The following is a 21,753-nucleotide window of genomic DNA, read 5'->3' as shown; positions in this document are numbered from 1 at the left end:
GCATTCCAATAAATAATGTAAACTTGAAGAATTTACCACTGAACCATTTCCCCTTTTTCATCACAGTGGTGGGATGAACTCCGTCAATGCACTTGCGATAGTATATCATGCGGTGATTTATACTGAGATGCCCAATTAAATACCTTTGTCGTGATGTATTTAGACCCATTCCTTTGACTTCTTTTACTGAACCCAGAGGAAACAGTCATAAAGTAGTATTTCTTCATAGTGACACACCCATGAAAGCAGTAAGGCAATCATTCTTCTGTTTAAACTCGAGTTTTGGACACCTCTGAACAGCAGTTAAGTTTTTCTTTTCTGAATAGAGGAAGCGTTTACAAATATATAGGGAACCATCGTTGATTCCCAAGGCTCTTCTATTCAAGAGAAGTATCTTGGTGAAAAAGTACACGTCTCAGGCCTCCACGCGGGGCTCGTCTCTGGCTGTGAATGTTGTGACTTGACATTGTCTCATCCTTTTGAAGCCACTTGTATCAGACTCCAGAATTTTTGGTCCCCTTTTTCAGCCAGCAAGAGATTCTCTCTCTTTCCAATTTTTCAAGCATTGAGTGAGCATTTCAGATACTGTTGGAAAGAAGTTGGCTATTTGTCAGGGTTACTGAGTGGGTGCAGGTGAAGAGTGGAGAATCAGACGCTCCTGAGGAAAGGAATATGGGAAAGGATGGCCACCTGACTGTGCTGGAAGAGGGAGTCGGAACTGACGTGCGCGCTCGCGGAGGTGCTGAACTGACGTGCGCGCTCACGGAGGTGCTGGCCACCCCCAGGCCCTGAGATGCTTCTGTGAGCCCCTCAGCCCGTGGTCTTCTGCCATCTCGTTTGCTTCCCACTCTGTCTGGACCTGCCGTGGGCTTTTCATCTGCAGGGGACTTTACAGGGTCTCTTAGAGCTCAAAAATTCTATTACTCTCTGCTTAGAGCTGAGAGTAGTCTTGACTTCACGAAAAACTAGGTAGGTTTTATTTCTCGGCGAAATGATCTGTGCTCTGCGATGATTCGGGCTACCTAAGCCAGAAATATTGCTAGGCGGGGCCGATGATCAGGCATAACAAAATAACAGCAGATCAGGATTTCTGGAGTGAAGCGGAGTCTCTGCAACAACCCCACACAACACTAAAGTGGGAAAGCGACCCAGAATTGATCTTTTCAACTCTGTTATTACGTGGATAATTAGCCAGTAGACACACGTAATTACTGGCATATTAATTTGCATGGTTGCTTTGCCTTTTTCCCGTGGTCAAAAAGACAGCGTAACGCTCTGGCTCATCTGTGGCCTGTCTGTGTCTATTTAAAGAAATAAAACGTGTCTCGGTGGAAAACGGTAATTAGCAAATCCCAAACAGATCAACGTTCCGTGGGGGGATAAGGCAGGTCTCCCAACCCTAGAAACTGCGCGGGGGTCTGACCGCCTGTCTCCCGGCCCCCTGCCCCCGCCTTCTCTGTTCTTCCCAGCATGTGGACAGCCCTGCCGCAGGAGGTCAATTTGGATACTGTGGTCACATTTTTTTAAAAAGAGAGCCGTAATTATGACCTCTAATTGTGTAGTTATGCCTGCTGAGTTAAACATAATAGCACCTCCTGCCTGGAAGTATAAGTTAATTGTCTACAGGGGTCAGGAGAGCGCTGACCCCTCTTTCGAGCCCCCAGCCTCCACCAGGCCTGCACCATGAGACACGCTGAATTGGCCTGCTGTGCTTTATCCTGCTGGTTAAATGTTGGGTTTAGCCGCTGGTAAACGCTTCCTCTAGCGGAAGGGCAAATCCAACTCGTGTTCAAGAGGGAAATCAAGCTTCCCTGAGTCTAGACCTTAGCCCGTCTTCCACGATGGCCTTCTCAGAACCCACCGTCACCCAGAGCTCCGTGTCGTGGGCCCTGTTTCTATTCATAAAGAGCATACATATTCCGCACCCGGCACGCTTGGGCTGGTGTATGTTTGCCACCATTTTTTCCCAGCTTTTTATTAGAGAGCATTTCAATAGAATAATAATAAGTCCCTATTAGCTTTCCCCGGTGATCATCAGATCCTGGCCAGGTGGCTCCATCCGACTCTCCCATTTTTCACCGCCTTCCAGCCCCAAGTCATGGGAGTTCTGAAGCAAATCCCTGGGTATCGTGACTTCTGTGGATATCTCAACAAGGTAGAAAGTTTTAAAGCACAACCACAATATCAATCATACACCTTAAAACGTTTAATAATAATTTCTTTGATCTTAAAAGTTCTCAGCACGAGGAGAAAGTTGTTAACTGTGTAAGATGGTGGATTTAACTACATTTATTGTGCTAAATTTATCTTTGTCATTTTACAATGCTGTGTGTCAGTTATCTCAGTGAAACCCAGGGAAAAGAAAATTCCCTAGTAATTCAGCAGTTTTACTTTTCCCCGATTGCTTACAGGGTTGCTATAAGTGCAGGGTGGCTGCACCGTGCTGCACGCAGGCTCTTCCCCAACTAGGGATCAAACCTGTGCCCTTTTGCAGTGGAAATGTGGCGTGTTAACCACTGAGCCACCAGGGAAGTCCATTTTGAACCATTTATTTTTCAAATCCAGAAGCAAAGTTCATACCTTGTCAATGGCTACAGTCCTTAAGTCTCGTTCAATCTGTAGATTCGCTTCCATGATTATCTCTTTTTCTTGCTGCAGCCCGTGTAGTTGAGGTCGAGGCATCTGTCTCCCAGAGTCTGGATTCTGCTGATTTCATCTCGTGTTGTCTTTTGACTTGTTCCCAGTCCCCTGAATTTTCTGTGAATTGGGGGTTCCATTGAGAGCTGGGTTTCTCAACCTTGGCCCTGGATGTTTGGGGTCGGATAATTCTTTGCTGTGAGGGGGTGTCCTGTGCATCGTACGATGTTTAGCAACATACCTGGGCACTATACACTAGGTGTCAGAGCACGCACGCACCCACACACACGTACATACACGCACACACACGCACGCACACATCAGTTACAACAATCGAAATGCCTCCCGTTGCCAAGAGTCCCCAGGGGCCACCGTCACTCCACTGTTGAGGACCACTGCTCTGACGGCTTGAAGAGTTTGGGCTGAACGCAGGTTTTTAGTGAGGTGGCTTCTAAGTGGTATATGGTCCCTTTGTCAGGTGTATGGTGCGCCTGATTGATTTCTTTCTTGTGATATTAGCAGCTATTGATTGCCACTGCTTATGTGATAACAAATAAAGAGAATAAAGGAATTCAGCTGGGGCTTGTAAAATCTTGCCAATGCACACTCTCATCTCCCCTTTTTCACATGTGATCTTGATTATCTCTCTACAGAGAAACATCTCCCCGTCAGCCCCTTAGTTAATGCAGACATAGTCCGTCCAGGAAATGGAGAGAGAGCGCTTGATTCTTTATCAGTTCTCAAAGAATGAGTCAGAACCCCCGTGAGTTTCAGTTTTTTTAAAATGTTATTATGAATGATTGGGTTTAAGCGTGTTTGATGTGTTTCAATTGAATGCAGTTATCACCTCCGAGGGAGCTCAGACTGTCCCACCCTTGGCCAATAGGAGGGCTTTTAGCCAGGCCTTTGTGAGTCCTGACACGAAGCCAGTGGACGTCGGTCGGGTTTTCTGACATGACAAGTTCCTCTGGGCTCCTTGTGTGTATTTCCTGTGCCAGACCAGGAGTCCGCCATCTCTCCAGGAAAGCCTGGTTTCATTTCCTGGGAAGTGGGAGTGGTGACAGTCTCTCTCGGCCAGCAGTTTTAGCCATGTAGTTCTTCTATTTGTTATGGCTCTCAGGCTTTCTCCTAAGTTCTCAGCACCTCGATAATCTTCATAGCTTCTTCAGATGTGTTTACAAACTGCTCAGAAGCCCCTCTGAGACTGATACTGTCTCTTCCGCCTTTGAAATCGGTGTTACAGGCAAGATCACAGTCTATGGAAGTGTCCAGCCCAAGGAGGCCTTTGTCGTTGACTCACGCGCGAGGTGCTGGAGTGAGCAGAGCCGAGAGGCTGATCCCTTACTTAGGAGCGAGTGTGACACCCTTCAAAGCCTAGAGACTGATCCCTTACTTAGGAGCGAGTGTGACACCCTTCAGAGCCCATCTGATCCCTTACTTAGGAACGAGTGTGACACCCTTCAGAGCCCATCTGATCCCTTACTTAGGAGCGAGTGTGACACCCTTCAGAGCCTGGAGACTGATCCCTTACTTAGGAGCGAGTGTGACACCCTTCAGAGCCCATCTGATCCCTTGCTTAGGAGCGAGTGTGACACCCTTCAGAGCCCATCTGATCCCTTACTTAGGAGCGAGTGTGACACCCTTCAGAGCCCATCTGATCCCTTACTTAGGAGCGAGTGTGACACCCTTCAGAGCCCATCTGATCCCTTACTTAGCGAGTGTGACACCCTTCAGAGCCCATCTGATCCCTTACTTAGGAGCGAGTGTGACACCCTTCAGAGCCCATCTGATCCCTTACTTAGGAGCGAGTGTGACACCCTTCAGAGCCCATCTGATCCCTTACTTAGGAGCGAGTGTGACACCCTTCAGAGCCCATCTCTTGAGGACCAGGGACGCGTGACTGCGAGCTGTTGATCGGGTCCTAACCTAGGAGACTCATGGTCTTTGCGGTTGGCAGCCCTGCCTGGCAGCTCGACACACACGACCAGGTTCTCCCTGCTTCCTCTGCAGCTTCTCAGACACCTGCGTACTGGCTTGCTGTCAGGAGCTGTGGGCCTGGGTGCGTCTTCCACTCTTGAAGCAAGCATCCTTTCCAAGAATTCCGTGGCAAAAGGAATTCCTTCTTTTTCCCTAAATGCAAGTAAGTGTAAGAAGTGAGACATTGTGCCAGGAAGTGAATGCTCACGAACTTTGGGAAGACCCCCTTTGCCTGTCTTTGCTGAGACCCTGCGTCTGTACCAGAAACGAGCAGAAGACCGCTGACACGTGGCAAGAGATGGTAAGGAGAGCCCTAGGCGTCTGGGGGGGAGAGGCCGCTTCCCCTCCCAGGGGAGGCAGGTGGCGTTTCAGAGGCGTCCTCGAGTGGCGGAGCCGTGCCTGCCGCTCCGCGTGCCGCCTGCTCCGCGAGTTCAGACACAGCCGGGCGGCCTCTGGCAGGAGACGTGGGTCAGTGATCTGAGGAGCACTGCTTAGCGGGGGGCCCTGGGACCTGGTTCCCGCTTTCCGTGTTTGCCCGCCGTTCCATCAGTCGACACGCGCAGCACCGCAGGCCACTTGCGTCAGAACTTTCAGGGACCACTGTGCGTTTTGTTTGTTTTTGACGTTTTGTTTTGTTGACGTAATCAGCCAGATTCAGGAAATATTGTATGGAATGTGTTGGCTATGAAGAACTTTTTTAAATAAAAAGAAAAAAAAAAAAAAAAAAAACCCCTTTTTTAAACAGCTTATATGTCCTAGAGAGAACCAGTCTTCAGACTTCCCTTGTTGGCTATGAAGAACTTTTTTAAATAAAAAGAAAAAAAAAACCCTTTTTTAAACAGCTTATATGTCCTAGAGAGAACCAGTCTTCAGACTTCCCTTGTTGGCTATGAAGAACTTTTTTAAATAAAAAGAAAAAAAAAAAACCCTTTCTTAAACAGCTTATATGTCCTAGAGAGAACCAGTCTTCAGACTTCCCTGGTCATCCACTGGTTAGGACGCAGTGCGTTCACTGCCGGGGTTCAGTTCTTGGTCGGGGAGCTAGGATCCCGCAAGTCACATGGCGTGGCTGGAACAAAAAAGAAACAGTAAGACATAAAGAGTCAGAGAGGGAGGGAAGAAACGGTTAGGCTTCCCAGCCTTTTCTCTCCATCACGAGTCAAGCCGAAGCCCAGATTTCTAGAATGCATGTTCTGTCCTCACCCCTTTCTTCCGTGCCCCCGCCCCCATCACACACGTACACACTCTCTGGAGCTGTCACCATCTGCGCGGACGGGAGGCTGGTGGCCGTAGGGTCCCCTTGTGCCTGCCTGGCCTTCCAGGCAGGGCTGAGTGTCTGTCAGCAGGCACCTTGGTGGCCGGAGCGCACAGAAGTGGGGCTCGGGGGACAGCTGCCACGCTGACCCGGGGCCCAGGTGGGGCTCCTGCTCCCGGGTGAAGAGGGGCCGACAGCCTTGCTGGAAGCATCCCGAAAGGGGAGAGAAAGCCCCGGGTGCTGCACAGCGGCCGTGGCCCCAGCGGACGCTTCCTGCTCTCCTTGCCAGCGTCCGTGTTTGGTTTTGCTCGTTTCACACTCGCTCCAGCTTTTCTCCCTTTTGAAAGATGGGAAGTGCCCTCTGCGGAGAGAGAAGGACCCCAGTTGTCGTCGGGGGGGGCGCGCACCCCTTGCTGCCCAGGAGGCCGGCAGGGTGGTCTCCAGATGGACCCCACCCACGCCGCCCTCAGCTTCCATCCACTTTACCTTCAGGGTCTGCCTGGGTCTGTTCATGAGACGGTCTGGAGATCATCACCTCTTGGTTTTTCCAAAAACAAATTACGCCCCAGACACAACGCTGAAAACCTTGCTCTGGCTTAGCAAGAACACACACAGGGGATCTGCAGAAGGAAGTCAGCTCTGGCCTGGACTCCCCTCCTTTACAAGCCTGCTTCCCTGCTCTGCTCTGCCCTCAGCACTTGGCCGCCTTCGTTCCACGATGTACCGGCTTCGTGTTTTTATGGACCAGGTCTTTGACTCTTGTATGCTATGTGGTTGGAAAGTAAGGAGCTCTATTCTTTTTTTTTTTTTCAAGCACATCCAAAATAAGAGAGATCCTTCCACGTAGCCTCAAGACAGAATACTTGTTCCAGGGATGCAGACGTTCCCCAAAATTGTTCTGGAAAACTTCTGGGGTTATTTTTTTGTTTTTTTCTGGTTTTGGGGGTTTTTTGGTTTTGTTTTGTTTTGTTCTGTTTTTTTGTCTTTACAACCAGTTTCCCATCTGCCCACCAGAAGGTCAGCTCACTGCTTCGTAGTTTCACTGATCATTCCTACCCTGCCCACCCACAGGCCTTAAGGTACAGGGATCTTCCACCCTTAGGGTCGGTCGTCTTCTCAGCTGGTCGGTATCTCCTTTAGGACTTCTGTCCCAGTAGCATAGCGTTAAGTGTAAATCTTCTTGGGTGGAAAACTTAATCCTTTTTATTTCTGTGATACTTGTATTTGCGGTCTTAATCTTGAATCTACATTTCCACGTATTTCCGTATTTAATTGTGTCTAAATTGAATTACTCCTTAACACCCTCATGAGATTTTCTGTTCTCAACAGTGGATGGATGGGGCCAGTGTCTCTTTGTTTGCAATTGAGAAAGCATGAGGCAGCGAAAATGGAATTCTGGTCTCCTCATTGTATCCACCTTCTTTGCAAGCCTTAGAAAGTGTAGGACATCTCAGGAGCCAGCTTCGAGACAGCCGTTCGCTAAAGTTCACCTGCAGGATGAAGGAAACAAGTGCTTTGTTGGTGCTTTGTTTTGCTGTTTCAATCAGTATATTTCGTAGTGTAAGTTGTTTCTGAATAAACATGTTTCAGAGAACTACACACACACACACACACACACAGATACCAAGCAGCAGATGTGCTTTTATCTTTTTTCCCCCTAATGCATTTGGGGGTGAGGATTAGACCAGGAAGCATGAAAGGCTGAGCATTAAAACCGAGGCCCAGACAGAGCTCAGTGGCCAGTAATCCTGTTGCGAGAATCCGCAGCCTGGATTCTCTGTGGAATCGCGGAGGCGATGGGTCGGCGGCAGTCAGCACCGTTGCTGATGAAGAGGGCGTCCCAGTCCCTCAGGAGCGACGTCGGGGCTCTGGTGCGGCGTGTGCAGCCTGAACGGGAACGAGGGCCTCCGCGACTCCAGCGGAAAGTGCGCTTCTCCCTGCTTTGGTCCCTCTTCGTGTCTAAGACTCGGGTCTCCGATGGAGAAAGAGCTGGGCTTTCCCAGGACCCACTGACCCGTGGAGGCACAGTGGTGTCAGCCCGCTGTCGCAGTCGTGTGTGTGAGTGTAGGGAAGAGAGCCTGTTCGTTTCCTTCCGCTGATTATTAAGGTACCCCAAGCAGATGATTCCCTGGCGGTCCAGTGGTTCAGACACCACACTTCTACTGCAGAGGTGCACAGGCTTGTCCCCGGTCGGGAATTCAGATCCCCCATGTGGGCGGCACAGCCGAATAATAAATAAACAACGACAACAAAAATCACTCTTTAAAAATGTACCCCAAGCAGATTGTAAGTAACTAGGTTTTGTTGCTGTTGTTTAATCGCCAAGTCCTGTTCAACTGTTTTGCGACCCCATGGACTGCATGCACCACACCAGGCCTCCCTGTCCTTCACCATACCCTGGTTTACTCAGATTCATGCCCATTGAGTCGCTGATGCCATCCAACCATCTCATCCTCTGCCACCCTCTTCTCCTTTTGCCCTCAGTCTTTCCCAGCATCAGGGTCTTTTCCAATGAGTTGTCTCTTTGCATCAGGAGGCCAAAGTATTGGAGCTTCAGCTTCAGTCCTTCCAATGAATATTCAGGTTTTAGTAGTATATGTTTGTGACTCTTCATCTGAGAAAGGGTGACCATAGAGCGCTAACATATTTGCTTTCTTGGATCTGAAAGCAGGCAGAAGTCCTTCCTTCTCTGGCCTACTCCTGGTCAGGATAGGCCTCTCCCCAGCACGTGCTCGGTCAGTCAGTCGTGTCCGACTCTGCGATCCCGTGGACTGTAGCCTCCCAGGCTCCTCTGTCCATGGGATTCTCCAGGCAAGAATACTGGAGCGGGGGGGGGGGTTGCCATTTCCTTCTCCAGGGGATCTTCCAGACTCAGAGATTGAGCCCTGGTCTCCTGCATCGCAGGCAGACTCTTTACCAGCTGAGCTAGAGGGAAGTCCATTCATAAGAGATGTGTTGTTTAGTCACTCAGTCGTGTCCCACTCTCTGCAACCCCATGGACTGAAGCCTGCCAGGCTCCTCAGTCCATGGGGTTCCCCAGGCAAGAATCCTGGAGTGGGTTGACACGCCCTCCTCCAGGGGGTCTCCCCACCCAGGGATCCAACCCAGGTCTCCTGCATTGGCAGGGGCGTTCTTTACCTCTGATGTTCATTTGGAAACCCGTTGCACTGAAGCAAGGGAGCTCGTTGACACGCCCTTGAACTCAGGTCCCTGGGGTGCAGACACAGAGGGTCGGGGTGGGGGCTGCACGTGTCCCTCTGGGCCCCTCGCCCCCCGCACTCACCCAGCCGCCCATCACTACTGACTACAGCCTTGTTTCCAGCCTCATGGGGGATCCCTCTCTGGGGATGGTGTAGCCCATGGGCTGTAACAGACAAATTATTTTGTTTTTCATTTACTTCCCTCACCCTACCCACATCCCCTGACTGCAGACAGGTTCTTGGAATACTTGTCTCGAAGTAAACGAAGGGAGATGCTGAGCATCGCTCCCAGGTGTAGAGTGTGACCCTTGCCCACTGTGCAGCTAACCTGAGGGTAGAGCTCAGTGTCTAGAATGGCAGCTGCCCCTCGTCCTCGTCCATGCTTGAGGGCAGCTTTCTGCTGAGATGGCTGATTCCAGCATGGGAAACGCTTTCTTCAGTTCAGCTGAATGACCATCTAAGGCCCGAGAACACAGGATGGTGGTTTGTTGCATGGGATGGCGTGCGCAATGCAGTCGATAGAAAGCACGGGCTGAGGTTTAGTTCTGACCTGTCCTCTCTGGTGGCCGTCATCACCTACCAGGCCTGGGGAAATCGATGGCTCCCTGGCCCCTTCTGAAGTTCTGGTGAGTCGGCGTAATTTATACAGACGTGTGCCCGGTGTTCAGAGTTTGTCGTTCTTCCAGTTCTCAGGGAGGAAGACAGTTGAGAGCCAGGCAGGCGGTCGCTCTGTGCCTTGGGGCACTGATGCCAGCGTTCTTTGTGGCACTAAGTCTCACGCACCTGCCGGTGTCACTCTGAGATGGGCTCTTTGCTTCTGGAAAAGTGGCTTTGCAGGTCCACCCAGTTGAACACAGAGCTAGTTGGAGACGCTGTGCAAATGGAAGTCTTCAGCTGTCGGTGGAGACAAGCATTGCGGTGCCTGGTGGGGGCCAGGCTCCCAGGAGAACTGCCCGGGATGGGGAGGGGTTGGTGCAGGAGCTGCCAGGAACCCTGTGGCCGTTGCTCGAGGAGGAAGTGGCTTCTGGTGGGGCCTGGGCAGGAGCTGACCTTCCAGTCGGTGGGGAGAAGTGATAGCTGGAGAGGGGAGAAAACCGCGCCAGGTAGGTGCCCTGGAGCCCCCTAACCACCTAGAGGGATGCCCGGAGGGTTAGCCTCTCAGACGTGTGAGGGTGAGTGTCACCCAGGAATGCTAACAGCCGTGCCCCAGGTATGCGCCCAGGCCCACGGTGCCCCCGGCGTCCCAGCGGGCCTTGCGCCCCCACCTCGGGGACCCCCAGCCTGAGCCTGTCTCCAGCTTTTGGACTTGGTGCGCCCTTCCTCCGAGACGTCGGTGTGGCCAGGTCGTCCGATGCCGGGGCTCTCGTGGGAGCCCCCGTTCCCATTCCTGCCCCTGGAAGCCATCCCCACTCAGAGCTGGCTTCCCGGTTTCCGCCGGGTGGTGCGCTTTTGCTCTTGAGGAAGGCAAGACCAAACAGGAGGTTTCCAAAGTGAGGAAGTCCGGAGTCTGGAAGGCTTCGGCCTGTGCCCCTCCCCACCCCCCCAGCATCAGCAGCCCCTCCCGCAAACCGCCGATGCCCCCCTGCTCACGGCCAGCAGGCCCAGCGGCCCCAGGGCGGCACGGGTCAGAGCCTGCTCGCTAGCTGCCCCCGCAGGCCCTGCAGCAGATGCCCCTTGGTTAGGTTCTCCGTGGAGCACGTTTCTGGCAGCCATGAGCTGGAAAGGGGAAGTCGGGGAGCGTCGTGGGCGGAGCCAGGCGCTCGGTGCAATGCGGTTTAAAACCAGTCAGCATATCGCAGGTCTGCAGACCCCCAGCAGCCTTGGAAAAGGAGCCCGCTCAGATCCAGCAAAACCGACGTCACTTGTTCTTCAGCTACAGCCTCCAGAGTCAACGCCGAGCCTCCTCAAGCCGAGCCTCGTGCTCTCCATCACGGTCACAGAGAAGAAGCCTCCCCGGGACCTCCCTGGTGGTCCAGTGGCTGAGAGTCTGCGCTTCCGGTGCGGAAGGCGTGGGTTCAGTCCCCAGTCAGGGAGCTAAAACCCCACAAAACCGACAAAAGATAAAAACATGTTTATTTAATTAAAACGATGAGCTGGGGGCCCTCCCTGGCGGTCCAGTGGTTGACGTTCTGCATCTGCACTGCCGCGGGCAGGGCTCGCATCTCTGATGGGCGGCTAAGATCCCACAGGCTGTGTGCTGCAATCTCCTCCCAGTACCCAGAAGAAGCCATTTCCACAGTTTGGTAATACAAACCACAGTCTTTTTTTTTTTTTTTTAATCCAAGCAGCTGAACAGTTGGTTCTGGAAACTTCATTACCTCCTATTTCACTGTAGGGTAATATAATCGTGTCTATACCTTCAGGAGAAAGAGAGTTCGAAAACATCTTTAAAATGTGTGACCATTTTTCAGTCTCATAGCGCAGAGAGGAGGCAATGTGATAAGACAGCTGTATTAAAGATGAAAATTGAAATGGGCCGCTGGGAACCGGGCCAGCAGAGAAGTAACATTTGTTACTGAAGCCTGAGAAGCGAGTTTTTTTTTTTTTTTTAATGTGGGATTAGAGATTGGCTTGGTTTTGAAGATGGGCATTAAGCTTCCATGATGGCATACTCGGTGTCTCACTGAGCCAACCTAGTGGTAAATGATATGGCCTCCAGTCTTAGGATGCTGAGCTCAGTACCCCCGTGGTCCCCTCCAAGAACAGAGGGTGCCTTTCTCTTCTCCTGTCCTGCTGCCCCAGCCTCATTCCCCAGACACATCAGAAGGTTGGCTTCTGCCAAGTGGATCTTCATTCCTAAAAAGAGTTCCTGGCCAAAAAAAACATCTTCCTCTTTACTTATGCTGGTAAGCCAGGTTGAGCGGGGTGGGGGCGGCAGAGAGACTTCTGTGCTAAGTCACTTCCATCGTTTCTGACTCTATGACCCCAGGGACTGTAACCCACCAGGCTCCTGTGTCCATGGGATTCTCCCGGCAGGAATACCGGGGAGGTATTCCTGGGTTGCCATGCCCTCCTCTAGGGGGTCTTCCCACCCAGGGGTCCAACCCTCGACTCCTGTGTCTCCTGCATTGGCAGTCGGGCTCTGGGAAGCCTCCCCAAAGTGTGCTCGTGAGAACGAGCGTGTTACCAAGGGGGCCGCTACGGCGAGCCCCTCAGAGAGGCTGGGAAGCAAAGGCTGTGATGGGCTGGGGAGGGAGAGACGGGAGCCTCGCTGCTCCACAGGACGGGGCGGAGGGACTGTGCCCAGGCCTCCGAATCCATGGGGAGAAGCCATGTGTGGGCCAGGTTTCTGGCTACAAGGGCTCTGTGTCTGCCTGCCCAGAGTCTTCAGTCCGAAGGAGAGGCCATGTCGCCGCTAGCCCTGTGGGCTGTTTTTCTGCCTGAAAAAGTCATCGCATAAAAACTTCAGCTGATGGACATTAATATGAAAGTGTGCCAAGATCTGTCATTAACTGAAAAATAAGGGGGAAGAGTTCTTTCCAGAAAAGTATTTTCCATAGGAACCAATTTTTTAAAAATAGGTATGTGTGCATGAGTGTCTGTGCGCTGGTATTTCAGTAAATGCCTATGTTTGTATAGACAGTTTCTGGACAGGTGGGCGAGAAGCTGTAACTCTGGAACTGGGTCTGCAGGGAAGGAGGGCATTTACTCCTCACGTCATATCCACTGAGTGTTTTGTTTTTGTTTTTTTCCACAATGGGCGTGCATTGCTTTCTTGATTTTTTTTTTTAAGGGAAAAAACTTAAACATTTTAATAATACTGGGCTTCCCTGGTGGCTCAGCTGGTAAAGAATCCCCTCGCAATGCGGGAGACCTGAGTTCGATCCCTGGGTTGGGTTCCATCTCCAGGTTGTCCCCTGGAGAAAGGACAGGCTACCCACTCCAGTGTTCTGGCCTGGAGAATTCCATGGACTGTATAGTCCATGGGGTCGCGAGGAGTCGGACAAGACTGAGTGACTGTCACTTTCGGCATCTCTGTAGAGAGGAGAGATGGGAGGTGGTCTTCTCTGAAGGTTGGAACACACACAAGAGGTCAGGCTGTGATAAGCATAAAGACGTGTCGTGTGTATAGCAGAGGGTCCGAGAGACTTTCTTTCGGACAAGCCTGGCTGCCTAACGCTCTCGGGCTGCCTGGGGTTCTCCCAGCACACATGGAGCCAGAGAGGGCCCTTCTTGTACTGACCCGTATGGTTCTGGAGGTCTGTGCTTCATCAGCCTGCCAGATAAAGAAAGAGGTCTGATTGATCCCTTCCATTTTCATTTATTTGGATCTGAGTATTGAACCCAGATAAAGTTTATACTTGATATACTAACATGAGATTTTAAAAAGATGCCCGTCAGGAGACACTTCTATGCAACTTTGGGGGTAGACAAAGATTTTTTAGTTGGGATACAAAAATCATTGAGAAAAATTTATCAAAGAAAGTGATAAATTGGACTTTACAAAAATTTCAAACTTTTACTTATTAAAAAACACTATTAAGAAACTGAGTAGACAGGCCATGGATTGAGAAAAATGTATCTCACAAAGGACTTCCATCTAGAATGCTGAAAGAAAGCTTAAAACTCTATAGTAAGAAATTTAGCAACCCAGTTAGAAAACAGGCACAAACGTGAACAGGCTTTCCGCAAAAGAAGATATGCCCATGGCTGGTAACACTTGAGAAGCTGTCAGCATCGTTTGTCAGTAGGGAAATGCAAGTTAAAACCACCAGGATATACCATCACATTTCTAGAATGGCTCAAGTTTTATTGACAGTTTCAAGTGTTGACACAAATGTAGAGCCACTGGAACTCATACATGGTGCAGCCTCTTTGGAAAAGAGAATCATGTTCCTGTAAAGTTGAGCATACACTTATCAGCAGTTACCCAAGGGGATGAAAGCGTATCTTCTCAAAAGACTGGTTCAGAAATTCACAGTAGCTTTTTGGGTTTTTTTTTTTTTTTTTTTTTTTGGAAGATCCCAAACTGGAATCAACCCAGATGTCCATCTACAGGTGGGTGGATAAACACACCTTAGTGTATCTATACAGTGGGGAACTAGGGGGCAAGAACAGCGATAGGAATGAACCACTGACCCTGCTCCACAGATGGATAACAGAAAGCAAATCTGTAGTTGCCCAGAGCAGCGGGGCAAAGGAGACTTTGGAGTGAAGGAAATGTGTATCTTAGCTCTACTGTTTACCTTGATTATGATGGTGGTAGCACTCGATGTGAGAGTTGAACCATAAAGAAGACTGAGCGCCGAAGAATTGATGCTTTTGAATGGTGGTGTTGGAGAAGACTCGTGAGAGTCCCTTGGACTGCAAGGAGATCCAACCAGTCCATCCTAAAGGAGATCAGTCCTGGGTGTTCATTGGAGGGACTGATGCTGAGGCTGAAACTCCAGTACTTTGACCACCTGATGCGAAGAGCCGACTCATTGGAAAAGACCCTGACGCTGGGAAAGATTGAAGGCAGGAGGAGAAGGGGACGACAGAGGATGAGATGGTTGGGTGGCATCACTAACTCAATGGACATGAGTTTGAGCAAACTCTGGGAGATGGTGAAGGACAGGGAAGCCTGTAGTGCTGCAGTCCATGGGGTCTCAAAGAGTCAGACCTGACCTAGCAACTGAACAAGAAGCAGTGGTATGAAACCTGTCATGCTCGTCAAACTGTCCCCCCAGGATGAGTCTCGCTGTATGCCCTGGGGCAGGGCTGGTGCCGTCGTGCCAGGGAGCACACACCTGCACGAACACGCTTCCTCACCATTTTCTCACACCGTCTGCGGTTCCCATATTTGCTGATTCACCTGCCAAGAGGTCGTGATGGAGGCGCTCCAGGTCTGCTCTCCATTCCACTCTGCTGCGTCTTCAGGCTTAGGCTCCCAGGGACTCCGACCCGTGCAGGGGCTCAGGAGCTGATGATGAATGAAACAGTGAGAAGGCTGGGTGTTACACTTACCCCCAAGTGCCTGGACCAGCAGGAATGCCAAGATAGCAACGGACTTTTATCTCTGGGGGCCTTGGGCGTGGCGAGTCTGGGCAGAAGACAGGATTGGAGGGCTTGTCGTGAAGCGTCTTATTTTTACGTAGCTTGTGTGTTTATTTGGCGGATGGGGCGGATGCCGTATGGGTCTGAAGCTCCCCCGCCGCCGTGCTGTCCTTGGGGCTGCCCCGCTGAGCCTGTGATGCGGATACTCTCTCCGGTTAAGGGTTCTCTTTCTTCCCTTTGCATTTCTTTCATTACATCTTTCCATCTGGGGTCCCTTACACCTTCCTCCTGAGGTCAGATGTGTTTTTGAAGAGTATGGAACTACTTTCTTTCATTTTCTGAGAGAACGAGCAGGAAAAGCCTCAAGACTCCTTACCTGTGTTTCATCTTATTCTGTCCCCATCGGACCTCCTGGCCACTCAGGAAAACTCCAAGTGGGAGTGGCCGGGGGAGGTGGGGACCCTCCAGGCAGGTGAGCCTTGGGTTGCCTGCAACACTTGCATTCTCGATCACTTCAAAGAACTTTTGCTTGGTGAGGGGAAACATGCGTATTTCCTCAGTCCTGAGAAAGGGAAGGCCTTTTAGGCCTTTCAGCCCCCGCCGTGACCTCCCGGGAGCTGCCTGCTGCCCGTGGCTTGTGGAATCCCAGCGGTACCTCGGCACTGTGAGCCCTTTGTCTTGCTGGGGAGTTGAGAGGGCAGGCGCTGCAGCAACCCTGGCAGCAATGAGTGTAGCTTTAAGTGTTTTGATTCATCGTTCAACTGATATATGCATTAATATTTTAAAATCAAGGAGAATCGATGACTGAGGAATTTCACCCCAGGAGTTGTCAAATAAATTAATTTACCTGTTTTTCATAAAATGTACTTATCAAAATAAACTTGCACTCCATTACGGAGTGTAAGTAATGGGCCTCCTGCAGGTAAAATAGAAAAGGCTGCAGAGTCTAGTTCATCTACCTCTGTTTTGTTTCTTTCCTTTTTTTTTTTCCTTTTTTGAGACATTGTCTTTTGGAACCAGCATCATCCATATTATTAATCGCCTGTGGGGCTTTATACTGCATCACATTACTTCCCTAGAATTAAACTGCTCCTATAAAGTTATGAAAAATGTACTTTTTTAAAAAAAACGGTTAAGTCATTTTTTAGCATAAAAACCCCAAATAAAGTGCCATGGAGCCATCAGCAGTGAATTGAATTTTGGGGTGTATAATTTGTACGAGAACTGACACGTGAGGGGCCCCCGCCGTCGTCCGTCGCCGGTGGGGGGACACGGAGGTGGCGGTCCCCAGGGACAGGCTGTGGCCGTCGACTCCTGTATGTGCATGGGGCTTGGCGGCGCCTGTCGCGTGGCTCCCCGCCGAGCGGCTGAGCTTCACCCCGCGCAGCTGGGACGCCGCCGGGGCAGCTGCTCCTTTCAGCCCATTCAGCGACCGTTCCTGGGGGTTGTTTACCGTTGCCATGGCGACTTTCATCTCCATAGCAGCAGCGCTGCTGTTTCTCAGAGGAAAATGAATTTAGTTATAAAAGGATAATATTTTTCTGTCTATATATAAGCAGCCATCTGTCAACCGGTGGATCAGAAAGGATTCAGAAACCTCTTCAGACGGATAGCAATGAAGTGATGAGTATTTTTTTTTTTTTTGGTCTCATATTAAAAGCAATAATAGATGTGGAAACAACTGTTGTATGTTCACCATCAGAACTGTGATTTTTTTCTCTTTATAGAGTTGAAGTGTGTGTGTGTGTGTGTGTGTGTGTGTGTGTGTTTAACGCCTTCACCTCCTCCACCACTGCTGTGACAGCCTCAAAACGCGGTTTACGTTCTGCTGACGAAAGGAAAGAACCGAACGTCCCGTTAGTGTCCCCTTAGATGCAGGTGTGACTAGTGCTTTCTCTTCTGATGCCGTGAGCGTCCCCGCCTCGTTAGAGGTTCCCGAGGCTGGACTTCGTGTTGTCATCCCCGCTCTCCTGCCCCTCCACCGCAGGGGGAAGGGCTGAGCGGGTGCGGAGATCAGCAGCTTCTCAGGAGCACGCGGCGCAAACGATGGAATGAGCGCCGTGCACAGGAGCCCACGCTGCGTCCGGAAGCCTCGCCGACGTGCCCCTTAAATCTCCTTCTAGAGCAGCGTTCTTCTTTGCGCATCCAAACGGGAAGAAAGTCACCTTTGGGAATGCTCCTCTAGTTTCTGCGTTCTTTATGTGTTTCTTTGTTTTTGACGGTGCTGGGTGTTAGGTGCAGCCCGAGGGATCCCTCGTTGCCGTGTGTGGGTCCTTCATTGTGGCGAGAGGACTTCTTTCCATTGTAATAAATGGGCGAGAGGACTTCTTTCCGTTGTAACAAGTGGGCACTCAGGCTCACTTGCCCCAGGGCATGTGGAATCTTAGTTTGCCAACCAGGAAATCGAACCTGCATTCTCCTGCATTGGAAGGTGGATCCTCAACCACTGGGCCAACCGTGGAAGACCCAAGTTCCTGAATTTTTGGTTTTTTTCTCTATTGCGTTCATAAACTGTAACTTGCAGGGGGAGGAACACACGCACACACCGGCCCCGTTGTAAATAATGTTGTTTATTGGTTGATTTTTCCAGATCCTGACATTGACGCTGCCACTGCCATGATGCTTTTGAATACTCCCCCTGAGATACACGCAGGTTGTGAGTAGATGCTTCTATAGCCTACACCACCGCAGCTTGTGAACTTAACCTTCTCCTGTACATACCAGGCCGTAGGAAGAACTAATGCCCAAGCAGACCGCCCCCCCCAACTTAGAGAATCACTTTGAATTACCACAGTGCGTGGTTCCATACACGTGCGTAGAGAATGCATAGGTGTGTTTCCAAGATGACAGAATGCTAAGATAATTTCAGGGCTTGAGACTCGGGGGCAGGGAAGGGGACCAGGAGTGAGTCCCAGAGAACAGACCCTTTGTCCTTCAGGAGCTGTTGCTGGGAGTCTGTCGTTTCTGCTAGAAGAGGCTGCAGGGGCCCAGTTCACAGTCGGGACTCAGCAGGACCCATTTGCATACATTCCTCTCCCCTGGGGGACCTCATGAATAACAGGCTCCCGTCCTCCTCCTATGCAGGAGCTTGGAACAGCCTCAAAAGGGCAACACCGGGGTGCCCCTGCCCCGTGTCATCCTGTGCACGAGGTCACACAGACGGAAGGCCTGGGCTGCTTTCGCCAAGCAGGGCTCCTGTCGGCCCTCCAGCAAGGCCAAGCCCAAGACATCTCTTTGCTTCCTCCCTCGAACTGCTCTTCCATGCACCATCCGATGTCTTCTCCCCACCTCTGGAGCTAGCGTGTTTTTAGAATGGTCTCCTCCCCCAGTGATGACCAATGACCCAAACGCAGATATGTGTCCCCTGTCCTCCTGGCGGCCATGTCCCTCTCCTGGTGGAAGCCTGTTGCTCGGACAGCCAGCTTGGCCCCTGCGGCCTGTTCGGCTCGTTGGCAGGATAATGATGTCTCCACCTTGCTGTGCGTGGACTCGTGGCGTGCCGCAGCCAACCCCCTCCCATGCCCACCTGCCTCGTTCTGAGCACCGCCCAGCCTGCTGAGCAAAGGGACCCCCATTTCAGGGGCTTGTGGAGTCTCCCACAGGAGAACATCTGTTCCCAGACTCTCCCCAGCTGTCTGATGTCGAGTTCTAGCAGCAGCTTTAGGAAATTGGCTCCATCCTTCCGCCCCTGTTCCTTGGTTTAAAAAACCCAAGAGACACAGCCAGGCGTTCTCAGGACGGTCACCTCTCTGCCAAAGGCTGCGGTTACTTGAAGGCTGTGGTTACTTGATCCTGAAGGGAAAGAATCCTCATTCTCTCTTTGCTGAGCTCAGCCTGCTGGCCATTGAAATACAGGCTGCCCACACCTCCGAGACGGAATCACCACTGCTAAGCAGACGCAGAGCCAGTGCAGTCCTGTAACTAGCAGTTAACCTGTAGTGTGGGTTTTAAAGGATGTTTGAAGTTACACGGAAGTAAAAAAAAAAAAGAACTCGGTTCTCAGATGACTCTTGCAGGAAGAGAGTAGACCACACTGTAATCCAGTTACGGTCTGAAACACTTTTCTGAAATCAAGTTGGATAATTCATCACAGGGCAAGTGTACTGACTTGATCAGAGCTGCATAAGGTTTGGGTACCTTCCTTCGTACCAGTCACTGCCCACAGTGATCGTTGGTTTAAAGAAATTATTTTGATGAACAGGAATAAAGGAGTTAATCGAGGAAAGGCAAGGGGATTGGTCATTAACAGATCCTGGGCAGTTTTATAAAGATCCATTGTCGCTAGATTCCTGATCACAGATAAAAAAGGAAAAGGGTTGATCCTGACGAGTTAAGAAGTTAATTGTTTTTAGCGTTCTCATGGCTAAATGAACTGCTCCCCTTTCCCTTACTGTAACACATATTGTAACATTTTCTCAGGTGTCCGCAGTCTTACGCGTGTTGAAATGCTGAACTTGAGTTTTCACAGCTCCATGTTCATGTGAAGCTGTGGCGTCATGTAGGGCTTGCCCACCTAGCTCTGACTACTGTGAGAAGCCCAGCCACAGCCCTGGTGAGCCTGCCAGGAGCAGGCTCTAGCGTCCTGGTAGGAAGGGACTGGGCAGCCCATGGAAGTCGTGGAAGGAGACAGCAGAGAAGTCAGTTTAGTGACTGGGCAGAGGGTAGCGCATCAGCTTTATATTCACCTTCCTGTCTGACCCCAAGCCTCATCAGATCCCCTGGAAATCCAGCTAGGGCATAGCCAGTGGGTGAGAAGCCCCCAAGATTGGAGCAGGGCCGTCAAAAGGAGGTGAGCGTCCGTTCCTGCACTTGGGGGGCCCCCAGGCACCCCCCCTCAGCCTCCTAAGAAGCGCAGTCAGTTTGTGTCCCGACACCAGGACTCTCTGCAGTTAGCTCTTCCATGCTTTGCTCTCCCTTTGCCTCCCAACCTGACATTTCTTGTTTGGGATGTGAGGCAGGACCTCACCTCCCGAAGGGAGACCATCCCGGACATACAGCACAGAAGCCACTGTGCCCGACCCTGCCGGCTTTGCCCAAAGCCTGGCAACAGTGGGAGGTGATCCCTTAGTCACTTTGCTCACCTGCTGCGAAGAGCTGACTCACTGGAAAAGACCCTGATGCTGAGAAAGACTGAGGGCGGGAGGAAAAGGGGACGACAGAGAATGAGATGATTGGACGGCATCACCAACTCAATGGACATGAGTTTGGGTAAACTCTGGGAGTTGGCGATGGACAGGGAGGGCTGGCGTGCTGCGGTTCATAGGGTCGCAGGGAGTCAGACATGACTGAGCGACTGAACTGAACTGAACTGAACTGATCCTTTAGCCAAAAGACTCAAAGGCAGCAGACACCGGGGCGCTGGTGGGGAGTGGGCAGCCTGCCTCGGGGTGTGTGTGCGCGTGTGTCCCCTAGGTTTGGGGTCTTGCCTTCCTGCTGCCTGCGCGGGCCCATGGCCTGTCTGTTACCGGAGCGTCATTCTCGCGGGCTGCTGTTGACAGCCTCCCGGGTTCAACGCCCCCGTGTGAGCGGGGCCCCACCCCGTCTGTCTGCCCCTGGCACTGCGCGGCAGGCAGAGGCCGGTCTGGGCGGTTTAAGGTCTCGCCTTTGTCCTCGCTCTTCTGGAGCCATCCCGGGCCCCAGGCCGCTGAGGTCCTGCCCTCTCATCCTTCCTACGGGCAGACTGGCCGCAGGCTGGGAGCCGTCTCCAGAAGGTGGCAGGAGCCCTGTCAGGAGGAGGCCCCCTCCTGCCGTGGGGGTGTCCACTGCACCTGTGCCCCTTAGCTCCCTCCCCATGGGCCCTCAGCTCCTCCCTGCACACTGACGCTTCGCTTCCGTGGGGTGGCTGTGCGCGCCAAGCTCATCAGAACCTCAGCCTGCAGCGTTGCCTCCCCCACAGCACCAGAGGGAATGTTCTCTCTTTCTGGCTCGGTCTGGTCGCGGTGTGGGGAGCCTTCCACGAGGCGTGCCATCACGTCTCAGGGGCTCTGCAGGACATGGCTTCCAGGAAAATACAGGCAGGACACCGCTGCCTCATTGCCTCCTGAGCTTTGGATTGTGCTTCTGGTCAAATCTATCCACATCCCTCTCCCCTGCCAAAAAAAAATATGGCTCTGTAGATTAATTCTAGCTTCTCGATTCTAATTAAGGCTTCCTAGGTGGCTCCAGTGATAAAGAATCGGCCTGCAAAATGTAATCAGTATTATTTTACGGTATTAATGAAATATTTTACATCCTCTTTTTCACATTGAGTCTTTGAAATCCAGTGTGCTTAGAACGCAGCTCGATCTGAATTCCACATCTCACCTGCTCTGGCGTGGCCACACTGGTCTTGTCAGATGGCGCAGTGGTAAAGAACCCGTCTGCCAGTGCAGGCGACGGAAGAGACTCATGCTTGGTCCCTGGGTCGGGAAATAGCAGCCCACTCCAGGATTCTTGCCTGGGAAATTCCGCTGACAGAGGAGCCTGGTGGGCTACAGTCCATTGGGTTGTGAAGAGTCAGCTCTGAGCCCGCGTACACACTGCGAATCACACAGACACACACACACACAGACACACACACACACACACACACACACGTCTACTTAACTACCTGCTCTGCAGTTCTCCTCTGACGAGCCCTGTGAGTCACCTTTGACCCCAGTACACACACACACACACACACACACACACACACACACACACGTCTACTTAACTACCTGCTCTGCAGTT

At 51.4% G+C, this 21,753-nt stretch overlaps 1 protein-coding gene across 9 annotated transcripts in view; it reads left to right on the top strand.

Annotated features, from left to right (window-relative positions):
- Positions 1-21,753, top strand: part of FOXN3 (forkhead box N3) — a 448,976-nt gene that overhangs the window by 394,534 nt on the left and 32,689 nt on the right. For 8 of the 9 annotated variants that reach the window (XM_005212146.5, XM_024997328.2, XM_005212147.5 and 5 more), the window contains one exon: positions 17,636-17,701. The exons of the other annotated variant lie outside the window; for it this stretch is intronic. In XM_005212146.5, the coding sequence (XP_005212203.1) occupies positions 17,636-17,701 (66 nt within the window). The remainder of the gene's footprint in view (positions 1-17,635; positions 17,702-21,753) is intronic. 9 annotated transcript variants of the gene reach the window in all.

The sequence above is a fragment of the Bos taurus genome, chromosome 10 (genome assembly GCF_002263795.3).
Source record: "Bos taurus isolate L1 Dominette 01449 registration number 42190680 breed Hereford chromosome 10, ARS-UCD2.0, whole genome shotgun sequence".
Taxonomy (NCBI): Eukaryota; Metazoa; Chordata; class Mammalia; order Artiodactyla; family Bovidae; genus Bos; species Bos taurus.
This window is presented reverse-complemented; position numbering and strand designations above follow the sequence as displayed.